This window comes from Vespa velutina, chromosome 9 (genome assembly GCF_912470025.1).
Source record: "Vespa velutina chromosome 9, iVesVel2.1, whole genome shotgun sequence".
Lineage (NCBI taxonomy): Eukaryota > Metazoa > Arthropoda > Insecta > Hymenoptera > Vespidae > Vespa > Vespa velutina.
In genome coordinates, this window is record NC_062196.1 from 5462635 (window position 1) to 5478517 (window position 15883).

General features: G+C 26.2%; 1 protein-coding gene across 5 annotated transcripts; it reads right to left on the bottom strand.

Annotated features, from left to right (window-relative positions):
- Nucleotides 1-177: 177 nt before the first annotated feature.
- On the bottom strand, nucleotides 178-15741 carry LOC124951607 (vacuolar protein sorting-associated protein 13C-like). Of its 5 annotated transcripts, XM_047500258.1 has the most exons (52): nucleotides 15496-15739; nucleotides 15086-15193; nucleotides 14875-15001; nucleotides 14580-14742; nucleotides 14293-14504; nucleotides 14047-14221; nucleotides 13494-13969; nucleotides 13087-13308; nucleotides 12895-13007; nucleotides 12609-12817; nucleotides 12386-12552; nucleotides 12201-12318; nucleotides 11848-12144; nucleotides 11635-11767; nucleotides 11311-11541; nucleotides 11103-11242; nucleotides 10933-11030; nucleotides 10578-10777; nucleotides 10317-10496; nucleotides 10046-10235; nucleotides 9803-9972; nucleotides 9295-9678; nucleotides 9060-9226; nucleotides 8713-8974; nucleotides 8520-8583; nucleotides 7917-8254; nucleotides 7689-7830; nucleotides 7308-7609; nucleotides 7056-7224; nucleotides 6796-6987; nucleotides 6483-6724; nucleotides 6149-6413; nucleotides 5843-5997; nucleotides 5554-5756; nucleotides 5149-5485; nucleotides 4855-5067; nucleotides 4310-4786; nucleotides 3947-4216; nucleotides 3515-3865; nucleotides 3253-3432; nucleotides 2980-3114; nucleotides 2768-2919; nucleotides 2505-2673; nucleotides 2209-2402; nucleotides 1935-2118; nucleotides 1726-1863; nucleotides 1481-1598; nucleotides 1248-1371; nucleotides 1039-1105; nucleotides 822-967; nucleotides 634-757; nucleotides 178-397 (listed from the first exon to the last, which is right to left on the bottom strand). In XM_047500258.1, the coding sequence occupies exons 1-52, from the start codon at nucleotides 15634-15636 to the stop codon at nucleotides 257-259; spliced, it is 10275 nt and encodes a 3424-aa protein (XP_047356214.1). In that variant the 5' UTR covers nucleotides 15637-15739; the 3' UTR covers nucleotides 178-256. The 5 variants fall into 5 exon arrangements, with proteins under 5 accessions (XP_047356214.1, XP_047356215.1, XP_047356213.1 ...); XM_047500259.1 differs by having other exon boundaries at nucleotides 1935-2402; nucleotides 9562-9678; XM_047500257.1 differs by having other exon boundaries at nucleotides 1935-2402.
- Nucleotides 15742-15883: the final 142 nt, after the last annotated feature.

Below are 15883 nucleotides of genomic sequence, written 5' to 3' on the forward strand. Positions count from 1 at the left end.
ATATCTACATACGTGTAGCTCTTAAATTATTTACTTTAGTTCGAGTGGAGATGCCTGTAAGTGTAATTTACTAAGACTTTTTGTAAATAAATTATGAAATAAACTAGACGTACTTTATCCAGATGGATATGCAATCTGACTTCAAAAGATAAAAAATGTAGGACGATGAAGAATAACTTGCATTCATAATAGAGTTTATTATGCCGAACTAATGTAAATATACATCAATTTTTCTTTTATAGTCAACTTTCATATATTATACATCTTGTTTGGAACAAATACTGCTCTCCATATTCAAAGCCATTGCAGTATTTATTTTGCGACACAGCCATTCCAGGACTTCCATTTCCTTACTTTCCAAATACCAGTCTACAACGGCTGTTGACGCTTGTTCATTCTATAAAGTACAGAATTTTTTATCAGTGACTCTTCCATTGGTTTGTGAGCATTACATGGAACTATATGGAATTTTTTTTTCCTTATATTTATCACAAAAAATTTGATTTGCATAGATATATGCATATTTACATATGCGTACTGGCACTAATATGCACAAATACGTCTTTATATTCCCATATAAGCATAAGAACTGCTAGGATGTATTTTTTGAATCATTTATAATGAATTAAATACCTTATTTACGTGCAGAACAAGCTTATCCTCAACAACAGTTGGTGGAGATAAATGATTCATGTCAATGGACCATTTGATATTCCACAATCCCCATGCAGCCGCTTTTTCTATCAGGTAAACTCGTCTGAGGAAGAAGAAGTGTGTATTAAGTAATTTTGTTATTTTTTTTAGTTATAAAACCTACTTACTGTAAAGATATAAGAGCAATCAGTTTTCCATCGTTAGAAAGTATACTATGTGCCCAATAGGTATCCACTTGTCCATGGTAATCTTTATTTATGAGCTCTAACAAATGCATTCCTTTAGCTTTGTGCGTTGAGTATAACTCGACGCCCTGTGAAAAGATGAATTAATCTTTTACAATGCAATTGCAATGCACAATGTATATATTGTACATGCACTGACCATGTAAGGGCTGATGAATCGCGGTAAACGAATTCGAGAAATGAATTTACATCCCATTTCCTGTATCCTAAAATATATATTACTTATATTATATATATAGACACATTATTTTAATTTTTATAAGTTAAAAACTTGATACAAAAAACAAAGAATTCATATTATAAAAGATATAATCACTTACTTTACATGATAACAAAACTAAGTCTTACCTTTTGATTATGTTCTCTATTAACTTAGGACACGTTTCTGCAGAAGCATTTTCTATCTTAAAGAATGCAGAAATTTTTTTTCCCAATGTTCTTAAGTAGTACTTTAATTCTTCTCGTTGAAGACCTATGATATTTGTTAAAGTAATTATCAATAAAGTGACGTTTACACGAATAAAGTTTATAAATATTTGTAGTAAATATAAGTTATTAATCATGATCTATATTATACTTACTATTTGTTGACAAAGAAATCAAGCCAGAAAGTTCTAATTCAATGTCAGTAGAGAAAACGTTATTTATAGAGAACTTGGCTGGAGATATGTCAATACTATGAAAATATAATTCTTTTTCCTACAAAGAAAACAATATGAGATCCATGAAAACAAGTGATATTTATATTAACATATTTATATTAACATATTTTAAAGACATTTTAAATACTTTATCTTTCTTCTTTATAGTTTATAGCATCTAATACCTTAGAGCGTTGATTATGTGATTCACAGTTGTTCAAGTTAACAACCGATGGAATTATAGTATCAGCAGTAGCATGTCCCAAAAGACATGCAATATCATGGGACAATTTTTCTGGTATTTCTTCTCCACATATTAATATCTACGAAAACATTTAGTATTATCTAGCTGATAATCATAATATGAAAATACTAAAAAGATTTTGTTACTCACTGAATTTGGATCATAAAAATTATTTAGAGATTTGAAATTATAACCATATTGATTTCCTAAAACCGTGATCGAATGTATCAGAACTTGAAATTGTTGTGTAAATTGAACCATATAATTCCGTGATATTTCCAAGAGTAATTGTTTAATATTGGTTGTAGTAAAATATTTCTCATAGTATGGAAATCTGATATGGTAATAAAAATTAAAAATTTTTTCATTAGTATACATACATTTGATCCAGTTCAAAAGAGTACAATAGAATATTAATACAAACTTAAACTCTGCATGTTTTTCGAAAGATCCATTTTCTGCATATTCGAAAATATATTTAACAATATTATGATAATCTGTCAGGTCACTAGAGTTATATATTTTAGGTCCCTCTGTATTGGCTAATAACTTTAAAGATATTATAACTGGAGAGATATACATATATTCAATTATAGTGGTTTTGTTACGCCGTAAGTTCTATAATTACAATTTTTGTTATTTATAATCATTCATAAAAATGGTGGCATTAACAATATATAAGGTGCTAGAAAAACAAAAAATAAAAATATGTTTACATACGTCAGTATTTTTGTGATGCATATGTGTATGGACATTCGAAACATCCTTTCGAAGTTTTGCCGCTATGGAATACTTCGTTTCTGTAGTTTTCGGAATTAAGTTAATTAATGATAGCGCGACTTCTTCTTGGAGATTTATATCGAATTTTTTGAGAATGACACTTATACCCCTACAAAAAATGTCGAATATGTACACATGTTATAAAAAAACTAACTTGATAAAAGTACGGTCTATTTGATAGTAATGTTGTTATATGTACGCACTTATAAATCGTTCTATGCAGCTTATTCTGTTTTAACAAAATAAATTCTAAACAATGCTTTGATTTATGATTGCCCATAAAGTTAGTGATATTTTTTTCTAAGCTGCAGTGTAGGACAACAGGAAAAGTGACATCGTGAAGTTGATTATCTACCTGAATATAAACAATTTTGTAATTATTACTGTTATGAAATATGCATTGCAATCAAAGTACCTGTATCCGATGAATGTAACCTTGGAAATATGTCATTGTCATTGATTGCCTGCAATGTATCCAAATTCCTGGTGAATATGTTCTACGTAATTTTCCAAAAAAGGGTTTTGTCATATGCATTTTCACAAGATCAACCTATGATGATAATATAATAGAAAAGTTCGTTGTATATGTAATATGTGTATATATATATACACATACATATACATACATACATATACACATATATAATGTAATATTCTTAATAATTAAAAGTTCATAGTACGGACTTACGTCAATAAAATTATCCAATTGTGTTTTTTTGAAGGAATTTATATATTTATTTTCTAACCAAGCACTTAATTCAAGTGATAAAGTTTTCCATTTTTTTCCAAAACAGAGTTCCCAACACGCAGAGGAATCAGTTATACTTGCATATATAAATTCTTTAATTCTTTCATTGCATTTTGAAATCTACATTAAATATATTATGCCGATAGGTATTAAAAGTATTTATGTAATAGTAATAATTACTTTAATACTTTAAGCTACTTACAATGCTAACTCCAATGCCTGCAATTGATAGAAATATTTCTCGTTTGCTAATTTCAGGTTCAATAATACTTCGTGCTTTTAAAAATATGCTTTCATCTTCAGTGAATAATAAGATACGTTGTGCAGCTTCCATATAGCTCACCCAATAAATAGTAATCTTATCTTTTCGCATTTGTCCTACTTTAGATGATTTTATTTCAGAATTACAATTTTTATCATCATCAGCACTAGTAGTTATTTTCTCTTGTGAGTAGGATGATCTTGTATGCAAGAGTGACTTGGCAGTGGATACAGTGCAACCATCTCTGCATTCAACAGTAACAAAAGGTACAACTTCTTGTCCAAAGCCATCCTGCAATTAAATATAATATTATTAACATAGAGATAAAAATCAATAAATACTAATACGAAAAATAACATAAATAATATTTACAGTTTCAAATCGAGCCTTGTAACTAGATTTTTTATTATTATAAATATTCCACATAAGTTCTCTTGACATACTGGGATCATCCCATGTATATAGTGTACTTTGAAATGGATTTAACAAGGTCACTTGTCCAGAGTTAATTTGATTGATTTTAAGAAATAGTTCAGTACAAAGATTATCAACTCTCACTGGTACATCCCCAACCATATATTTCCGAAATACAATGTAATATGGAGTATTTGTTCCACCTTCAATTTCTATGCATAGAGCTGACTATAAAATAAAGGTGAATATAGCATATTTATTTATTCATTCATTTGATTGATTTATTTTTTTAGTAAAATTGATTAATAAATATGAACATACACCATTATCCATTCTTAATACAGTTTTTCCAATTTGTGTGATATCAAAATGTTGAGAATCTAATAGACTATGTTTCCATTTTACCCTCATTTTTAATGATTCTGTAACTGGCCAAAATGGAACTTCTTGTCCAGGTAATAAATCATTCCATAAATCAGCATGATCATTTTCTTCCATAAATCTTAGTGCCTTTTTTGTTTTGTTATGAACGAAAAAATACGGTAGAAAAGTAATAATTTTTGTGAATAATGGAGACAAACGTGAGTTACTTATTTCTGCCAATATTCGATATTTTCTTCCGCGTTCAATATCTTTGCAAACAATTAAAGACATAGAACTGATTCCATTCAGAAAAAATGGCAGAGACCATTCAGACTGATGAGCTCTCAATCTAATAGTATCTTTCTTATTATTTTTTTGCGACAAAACCAATAATTCCTCTTCTGGAATCTCGTAGGATAAATTTATATGACATTCCTAAAAATATGAAATTAACATAATCGAAAAATAAGTTTTTTTTTTCTACAAATAAAAATATTGTTTACCTGTATAAATAATGGTAAACCAGTTTTATTAACTATCCAATATTGAGCATGGATAATAATATACCAGCTTTTAATTTTACACAATTCAACACGTATTATAAATGGATTAATTAAATACGATTCATTATCTGTACTCATTAATACAAATTTTCTTTCCAAATTCATATTGACTTTTATAGTTCCAGTCCATTGAGTTCCCAAATAATTTTGAATCTATATAAAAGTGTACAATGGTATAAATACGGAAATTTTAACAATATATATATATAATTTTTAATTTATAATTATACGTGCCTTAAAATTGAATTGTATATCACCTGTATACATTAATGAGTGCACATTTACTTTATCACCTGGTTCAATTTTTACTTCATAATTTATACAAGGTATTCCAATATCAATAACAAAAGGTAACTGGTTATTGAGTATAACAGGTGGAATGATATTTATTAAATAATTAGGTACTCTAGAGCCTTGCGGGATTAACATTGGAACTTCAGTACCCACTACTTTTATGCAAAATACATTTTGATTTTCATTATTTTTTAATTTACAAAACACATCTTTGCTTGTGTCAGTTATTATACTTAATTCTTTCCAATAAATACCTTCATCGCTAATCTGATAATTTCTACAATATATTTTACGTTTGTTTATATTTCTTGATGAAATCTTAGCTTTATAATAAAAATTACTTACTCCAAATATGCTGGTTCTACATATATAGGAAAATGATATGCAATATAAAGCGGAACATTGTAAATACAGTCTGGTTCAATAATTCCCATTCTTATATTGTCATCAAAGGGATTTATTGCTTCTCCAATATCTGCCAATTTCAATGTTTCTGCCAATTGTTTTTTATAATAAAGGGCTAAAGCATATGACGTTTCGTTTCGAATCTAACATGTAAATAGAAAAATATAAATTGATTTGTGTATCAATCAATATTCATAATTCAATTACAATAATCTTTTTTTGTATTTACCTGAAGAGGCGATCGAATCGAAATTGTACGTTGTAAATTCTTATCGATAGTTGTATCTACAACTAAATGATACTGCACATTATGTTTCACAGGTCGAAGTGGAATAAATTTACAACCTTGTCGTTTTGGACAATATACTGAAACATCTTCAAAACCTAAAGTAGCAAATAAAATATACATACATACCAAATATATAATTAAGATTTTAAATACATAAAAAAAAAAAAAAAAAAAAAAAAAAAAAAAAAAAAATATATATATATATATATATATATTAAAATAATAAAATAATAATGTTTTATTTACCTTCAATAATTATATGTAATATTTCACCAGTGATCATTTTATATAGACAAACTGGAGATTCGTTATTAATTATATCTTGCGTGAATATTACACCATTTGACGGATTATCATCGAAATCAATTAACCCATTTTCATTAGTAATCCATTGTGGGCTTGTGCTACGAGAAATATGCTCAATATCAGGCGTGTTTGGCGTACTAGGAGGAGAATCGTCACATTGATAGTTTCGTGCAGTAAGGACTCGTGTAGTACTTTTACCATCAATCTAAAAAAAATATAAAAATTATGAATAATATGAATATAGAAAAATTATATATATTCTCCTGTAATTTACCTCTTCTTGAACAAGCAGCTCTATTCTACTAGCATGGCCTATATTATTTTGCAAATTTATCTCATTTATATTTGTAGGTATTATAGGTATTCCATTCTTAACCTCTACGAATGAATCTATAATCATATTCATAATTGCGAGATTACTTGGAGTAATCGTAAAATTAATAATATCTTCACTGGATATAATGATATACATTGTTGTTTGCGCTAATTTAATCTGTGTTTCAGTGACAGGACTTGCTAAAAACAAATATTTAATCACACATATTATATTGTTAATACGTTAAAAATAATTCACAAAAAGTACATACATAGTTCGATATTATTTGTTGATGGTGGATCTAAACCGTCGTCTTCATTTGCGCTTGAATCAGCTGAATCACTATCTTCATCTTCACTACTTTCATTACAGAATAAATAGTTTGTAGATTTTGCCAACTTTTTTGCATTATCATCATCATCATCATCGGAATCCTCGTCATATCCAGGATATATATTCATGCCTGAAAGTGTTATTTATAAAAAATGTTGAAAAAAAAATTTGTTTTTTAAAATTATTATTTTATACTACCAATAATTTGTAAAGAAATTGTATGTTCGGGGTTGATAAAGACCATATCCATTGAATCCTCGTCTTCATTAGTATCAATATTTTTTTTCTTTTTTAATGAATCTTCGTCTGTACGCTGCCATGGATCCGTCCAATTTGAATCAATAATACATGATTCTCCATTATACATCTAATAAGAATATTGAGATATAAGATGTTTATTTATATGTTCATTATAATTATTGTAATGTATTTTAAATTTAATATCCTTACTTTTATAGTTAATATCCATGGTCTATAATCAGTACCATCTTTTGTACAAAGTTCAATAAATGGTTCCCAAACTTTATGGTCAATATCATAACAAAACGCATGAACATTTAACTTTGATTCTAAATGAAAATTTTTGTACCAATTATCAATGCTAATGTCAATAATAGTTTCTATTCGTATCATAGGAACTTTTTCTTTGCTTGTTTCCATTTCTATTAATATATATACTGGTATTGATTTCAAACAAAAAGTTATATGTTGATTGTTATAATCATGTAATAGATCTAAATTTCCCAATAATTCTGGATATTAAAGAAGTATTATATTACAAAAGTGATATATGTTTCATAAATGGTTTATAAATATTATGTAAATACATACCATTTTCAACTTTTTTATAAGGTATGCTAGATACACTTTTGGGTGACCACAGATCAGTATGTTGATTAAAATCATGCCCAATAGTTCTATCATCAGATTTTAAACCAATATTTGTTATAAAACTTAAAGCTTCATTGATTATCTGGAAGTGTTAATGTTTAAATAAGTTTCATTTATACATTTCTGTTTCAATATTCCCATAATATATGTTTTAATAAAAATACTTACATCTATAAAAGTATGCATAATTCCAGGAGAAAGATGAATATAAACAGGACTTATAGAGACTACAATATCCATTGTATGATTTAGCAATTCTTCTTTTTTGCATATTTCTACATCACATGGACGAAGTAACCAATGTGGTGATTGACGAAGATAGGTCCCTTGACTTGTACTTTTAGCACGAACATTTGTGATTGTACAAACTATTGAAGAGAGACAATTATGGCTACTACTCTCTATCATTATTTCAGCTTGAAATAATATTATATGTGTATTGTTGGATTTCAAATCTCCGAATAGTAAAATTTCTGGCTTTTGTATTCGTACAGATATAGCAACATCTAAAAATCGAAAAATAAATGTCATAAAATATTAATAATTACCAATTTTATCGAACATAATAGGTACAACAGTAAAATGCTTAACTCAATAATTGTTGAAATAAATTAAAAATACTAACATAAAAAATAATAAAAATAACAATTTTTATAGAATTAAAAATAACCTTTTATATAATTTTAATTTATTTGAAATAAAAGCATGAGGTTTCTATCATATGTATTACATTCAGCACGTTATTTCTTGAGTAATCAATTGATTAAATACCTGGTTGTTCCTTACAATATAGCACATAATTCGCATTATCTGATCCTGTTGTATTATCATTGGTCTTGATTTAAAATAAATATATTTGAAAAAATGTGATTACACACGCAACTGATATAAGATATTAAGTTGTATTCTGCTAATACTAAATATCTTTCTATTGTATACTGATTAATATATTAAATAAACTTACATATGGGCCACTATTGTTTTCATATCCATGATTGATAATGCCTCCTTCAATTTGATCATGTGGTAAAGCATCCACAAAATATCGTACAAGGTGAAATAAAAATGGTATTGACAAATTAATCCTTGTTTCTTGAATAAGAATATCGAAACATTTATCACCTGTTGGTGCTTGATTATATGTTATATCAACTATTGGTGACAATGAGACAGAAATGCACGAATCAATATTTAACCCTATTAATTTAGCTGGAGATTGAATAATTCTGAAATACAAAACTCATTATATATAATGTATCTAATATGCATTATTCATTAGATATTAATTGTAATAATATGAAAAATACTAACTTTTTTATAACAAGAGAATCTTTACGTGTATCCTGTAAAATCACACTTTGCAGAGAGAGTTTCATTTGTAAACTATTGTCACTATAAAAATCAAATGTATTGATTATTTCTCCAAAGTTCAATTTACATAAACCATGGTTTAAATCTCGTACGGGTGAACTCAACACCTAGAAAGTTAGAAAACATATATGTCATATACATAAGCTAATATAACTTTTATATCAAATTTAAATACCTCATCTGAATCTAAAAACAAATTTAATTGTACTCCATCCAAAGTCACATTTATGTTTATTTCACATAAATTGGCTTCATTTTGAGCTAGAAAAACTTCTAATTTTTTAACCATTGCATTTTCAGTATTAATATTCTCTGAAGATTTATCCATCATAGAATATCTTTTATTTTCACATTTTCCTTGTGAAAATACAATTTTTGAAATATTATCTTTCCATACCGACATTACAGATTGTAAATCTCTTTGACTAAGATTTATACATACAAAATCTACAGATCCGTGCATTTTAAACAATCCACATGTTTCATATTCCATTATAGTATGATATTCTGTTTTTCTTTTAATGTCAAAATGAATATAAATAGGTTCAATAATAGGTTCCTATAATAATGATATATCATATAATATAAAATAAAATAACTAATATATTTTATATATAATATAAAAAATAATAACTAATGTATTTTTTTTTATATTATTTAAATATTAAAATTTTTATACTAACCTGTACTTCTAAATCTCTACTTAATGTCATAATAGCTCTAGATACAGTCATTGATTTCAATTTTAATAGGATATTATCCATTATTATGTGATTTCCATCAATAGAATGAGTTTTTATAGTTTGGGTCGTTAGATCAACTTTTTTGAAAAAATTTTCAACAGATAGTACACCTAAAACATATTATATACCAATTATATATTACAATAAATTCTATTGAATTAAATATTTATATTTGAAATATACCTGTATCAAAAACTATTAGATTTGCAATATCTTTTCTCTGTGGTAAAAGAAATGTAGGTCCTTGTATGTCAATAAAAATATGCAATTTTATAGCACTTCTTTTAAATTCTTCAACATATGTTATGCATTTTTTTTTCAAGTATATTACGAAATGTGTAAAAAAAGATGAAGCAAATGGTGATAAGAAATACTGTATAATAAGAAAAATTCCTATCATTAATTATTTTAAATTTAATTATATTAAATATTATTATTAATATTCAATTCTTACGTGTAGATCTTGTAATATCTTTGAAATTAATACACAATTAATTCGTCCAATAGACAATTTAAATGTTCCATGTGACATAACATCATCTTGATTTGTATCAATATCAGAACACACATACAATTTTGGAGTGTGTCTCACATATTTTATATCCAAAACTTTGTCTTCATCAGTTGTTAATATCTTTAAACAAGATACATATCAATCTATATAAAATAAAAAAGCAAAATAGTATAATAGTATAATATATATAAAAATAATTACTTTTGCATAGAGTGTTTCTTCATTCAAATCTTCAACGAGTAAATTTCTTAAATGGATACGGAATACCATTCTTTCATTAGCAATGTAGATACAATCATTTTCTATACCCAATATTTCTATTTTCATTATATCTGTATCCTTGTCACATAACCGAATGGTTAATGAACTAATTCTTGCTGAGTAATTGAGCTTAATTGCACCTGTAAGAACACAATATTATTATATAATTGGAAATAACTTATATATACAATAATTTATATATCATTTGTCATTATATAATAAGTTACATTTATAAATATTTTATATTTTTAATTTTATTTAAAAATATAAAAATATTGTATATTTTTAATTTTACCTGGAGGAATGGGTGGATCATGATCATTCTCTTTCCATTCAATAATTTCTAAACAAAGTTTTTTAATAAACTCAAATAAAAGAGTTCTACACAATATTCTAAAATAAACATGTTTTAAATTAAAAATATATATTTAAATAAATAAAAGTAGAAAAAGGTGATATACATACTGATTAATACTGCACCAAAAATTTTTTGCTTTCAGCAATGCAGGTCTATGAAGAATAATATTCATGTTCACAAGATTTATAAGCAATGATCTTTCAATATTTTTAAAGAATGCTTTAAAATCTGGACAGTCTGATCTAACCTAGAGATGAAAAATCTTTAAAAAACGACATTCAATGTACAAAAATAAATTGAAAATATTCAAGATACCTTGCGATATGATAGAACAAAAACTTCGTGAAATTCGCCTGTTGAAATAAATTCCAAATATGATCCAGTAATATCTGCACTTGTTTTATCAAGTAGAAGTATAGAACCAATACCAAATTGAATGGCAAATCCATATTCCATTATGCCACTTTCAATATACACTGTATGTAATCTTAAATTTAAATATGGTTCTTCTCTAGTTTCATTCATAAATCCCACATGAAGAGAAAGCTAAATTTTAAGTATAATATATTATTGTAAATATAATATATATAATTAAACATAAAATAGAAAAATGAAAAAAGTGAATGTAGAAATACTAACCTCTCCAATAGCAAATCTTACAAGGAAATTCATATGATTATATGGGGACACATTATCATCAAAACCATACAAATTTATGGTTTTAGATAATAATTCTAAATCTTCTTCGCTAACTTCAGAAGATACAACACTTCTGTTAAATTGATATTACATTTATAAAAATATACACAATACATAATTAATGTAATCAATGAAAAAATATTGTATTATTACCTATCAAGCCTTGGTACATTATTAATTAAAAGTTCTTGCATAACACGATCAAATTTTTTTTGAGCTTTAGTAACAGTTGGTAGACATATACTCTGCTGTATTCGTTTGAGCTCTTTTAATGATAAAACAAGTATATTTTTTTTTATTTTAGGATTGATTTGTCTCATAAATGTTTGATATTCCTTTGTGTAATTCCAGCAAAATATAGATAAAGTATTTAAAAAATATATGATCAATTGTATTTTACTTTCTGATACATTAAATTTCAAACGTGGTACAGATACATTAAGTTTCACTCTGAAAATATGATTGATTAAAATATGTTTTATCAATTGCTATTTATTATGAATTACCTTGGTAATTGACGATATTCAGGCTTAATACTATATGAAATAGTAGCATTTGCTTGCGTTTTTGATATAAAGTGATATTCCGAATCTTTTTGTTTTCTAGCAGACCTCCAGTCATCCCCTGAATAAGAATGAAACAAAGAAAAAAAGAGAGAAACTTTTCAGGAAGAATTTTTCCTTTTACAAACCTGAATGACAACAAAGGATTTGTCCTCCATTAAATGTAATATTAAGTCTGTCATAAAGTAATTCTTCTAACTCCATAAGTGTAGCATCTTCTAATTGCAAATTGATTGCTTGTAATTCATTGACCAATAAAATATTTCCAAAATCCAAAATCATTAAATACCCTTCTCTGCAACATATAGTGTCACCACAATTGCAATAGAAAATTTACTATATTAAATTTACCTTTGTATAGATCCATGTTCTGGAAATACAATATAGGGCCCACCTATATCGATTTTTAAAGTTATTCTAAACGTTTGTGATGTAATGCTATCTATGAAATTCAGAAATTTCATAACACCACTATTGTATAATTTATACGACCAAGTAAGTGTATCTTTAATATAAGGATTGCCCAATTTGAAAAAATTAATAATTTCCATCATAGCATACTGAAAAATAATATAGATAACAGCATTACTATATGATACTAAATTTATTATATTGATTGGAAATATTATATTATTACATGATGATAAATAATTTCAATAGTTTCTAATTTTACTGATAGATCAAAACTAGGATCCATATCTTTTCCATTTTTTTCAAAGTCTAAAGCCAAAAAATTAGTTGATACATTCCCTGTAAATAAATAACTTTACTATAGTTAATATAAGGTATTATTATGTTTCAATCATTTTAATATGTAGATATGTATTACCTGTTAAAACATTATCAACAATGATCAAAGGGACTAAATCACCCTCCTGTGAAACTCCTTCAACTACACAACTTTCTGCTCTAGTAGAAATTTTGAATGCTGATAATTTTGGTGCTGTTTCAATACTTGTTAGAAATTGTGTAACAGTAGCTACAAGTACTTCCTTATTTTTGCTTAGTAAGCTCAAAGAAAAATTTGCCAAAGTAAAATTGTATTTGTAATCTGAAATATACATAGTACTTTTCAGATGAAATTTTTTACTAAATATAGGAAATAGATGTAGTGTTATGAATCAAATGAATTGTTATGCATTATAAATCAAAATAATTCATTAAAAAAGAAGTTTATAATACGAACATGTTAAGTGTTCCAGCAAGTAAAGTAGAATATATTATCATTGATCATACCAATTGGTCTTGACAATTTCTCCAACTTTATTTTTGCACTTGGACCATTATCAGCTAAATTGTAGAACATCCTTCTCCTATCCTGATCAATAGATTGTACATTATCTTGTGATTTATTTTCATTAGGTAATACAACTTCTTTTTCCTCCATTGCACCTGCTTTCAATGATTCATGAGATTGTTTAATTTTTTTATTTCGTAATTCCTGCCTAGCATGTTCTCGTGCTATCACTATATTCACTATTGTTAAATTATCTTCGAGTTTTTGCATATCCAATTTCAATTCTGTATCATTTGGTTGTAATAAAATTTGAGTATACATTTCTTTATATTTCTTATAATTTTTTCTATGCTTCTCTATATTTTTCCATATATATGGTCTAATGTATTGATCTAGGACAGAATAATAGGCATATTTCCACCATGATGAAGGGCTCTCTTGAATTTTCTTCTGAGGTCGATATTTTCGATGAGGTCTACAATGTTAAACAAATAAAATACATATACAAGATATTCTAAAAGGTAATACAACCAAATATCTTTAAATATACACCTGTTAATAATTGCTCTTAGTAAAGAATCATATAGATGGCAAAATGTAATATATTGCATTTCTGAAAATTGCATTGCCACATCTTGAAGAACAATATCAATTAAAATTCGTGAAGTTTGCACATCACTGCCCTTATGTATAATTATTTTTATTTTTGCTGTGAATGGCTTTAATACTATAAACAAAAAGATATATGAATATCTATTTCATATAATATTTCCTTAATTTCAATTTTTATATACATACAAAATTGAAATTCTTTATTTCTCATGCCAAACGTTTGGAGTGATTTAAGCATTGTCCCTTTCCATGCAAGAAAACTGGCAAGATCCCATTTGGATGGGCAACTTTGTAGAGAAGACTCCGTATCATGATCCATATATATACTAAGAGACTCAGCTCGTACCAATTGATAAAGGGTTTGTGAATTAGTTGAATAAATACCTGGTTTCCATTTACTAGAATATAAAATAATTTGATTGTTGAAAAAGTATATCATATTAATGTGTTATGTTATCTTATAATAAGCTTACTTGTTTGTTGTTGTCATAGATATACTTTGTATACAAATACCACAAGCAGATAAAGAGTTACAGAAAAGTTTTTCTTCATATCTAATGTGTATATTATTTATTGTAATTTGAAAATTCCTCATAATAGATGTTACTATGCCATCAAAAAAATTGAGGGGCAATCCTAAAGAAATATAATAAAATAATTTTTTTAACTACATAGATAAAACTTGCACTTGATATTAATTCAGATTATAAAAAGACTTTTATTTATATAGCTTATAAATATAAAAAAATATTTTAATATTTTAATTACCAGCAGTAAATGCTTCATCTCCCTCAAGATCTTCCAATATTTTTCTTTTTTCAGCTCTTAATAATTTCTTTTGTAATTCCATATTATATTGGCCATATAATATAGGAACAGCTACTATAAATATATCCTTATAAAAAATAAAATGTTAAATTTCTATCAATGTGTTCAAACTGTAATAAAGATCATTTTATATCTATTTCTATGTCATTACCTCTATGTATATAACGACTGGCTGTGAAAGCAATCCAGTCCATGGTATCTTTAAAATTATTTTTCCTATTAAACCAGCCTCTACTCGTATAGGTAATCCAAGTTGATACTAAAGGTATGGAAAATTAAATATATATATATATATATATAAATTTTCATAATTGTTCTTAATAATGATACATAAAATAAATGATGAATGATTATAAATAAATAAATAAATAAATAAGTAAATAAATAAATAAATAAATAAATAAATAAATAAAAATAAATAAATAAATAAATAAATAAATAAATAAATAAATAAATAAAAATAAATAAATAAATAAAAAGATAAATAAATAAGGGACGTCATCTATTAGATATAAATATATTGATGTGAATAAAATGTTGCACAAAAATTGATTATTTTACCAGAGCTTCTGGTTTTAATTTAAGATCTGTGAGACATGTGTCGCCCGAAAAAATACCAATATTAAATCGTTCTGTGTCTAAATCTTCAACGTATCTGCCCAAAAGACGATTTAAAAACGCTGCTATAGCTCCTTCAAACATTATTGTTACTATTAATGACAAAATTATATCTCTTATTTCACTTAACCAACCACCTTACAATATTCATTATAACCTCGAGATAAGTTGCAACTAGTATAATGCAATTCGGTCAGGCGCAGAAATGACACGTCTTTATTGATTTTTTCTCTCTGCAGCATCTTATTATTCTCACTTTTAGTATGGAATTTTGTCAGTTTATATAAATATCAAAAATATTTTTTCGTAAAAATTTAAATATCAAAATCAA

Excerpts from the sequence above, each read along its gene's own strand:
- LOC124951607 (XM_047500257.1), bottom strand. The coding sequence starts at position 15,636 with ATGTTTGAAGGAGCTATAGCAGCGTTTTTAAATCGTCTTTTGGGCAGA. Across the intron at positions 6,725-6,795 it reads AACAAATAATATCGAACTAT|CAAGTCCTGTCACTGAAACA; the intron begins GTATGTACTTTT and ends ATTTGTTTTTAG. Across the intron at positions 758-821 it reads ATTGCTCTTATATCTTTACA|ACGAGTTTACCTGATAGAAA; the intron begins GTAAGTAGGTTT and ends CTTCTTCCTCAG.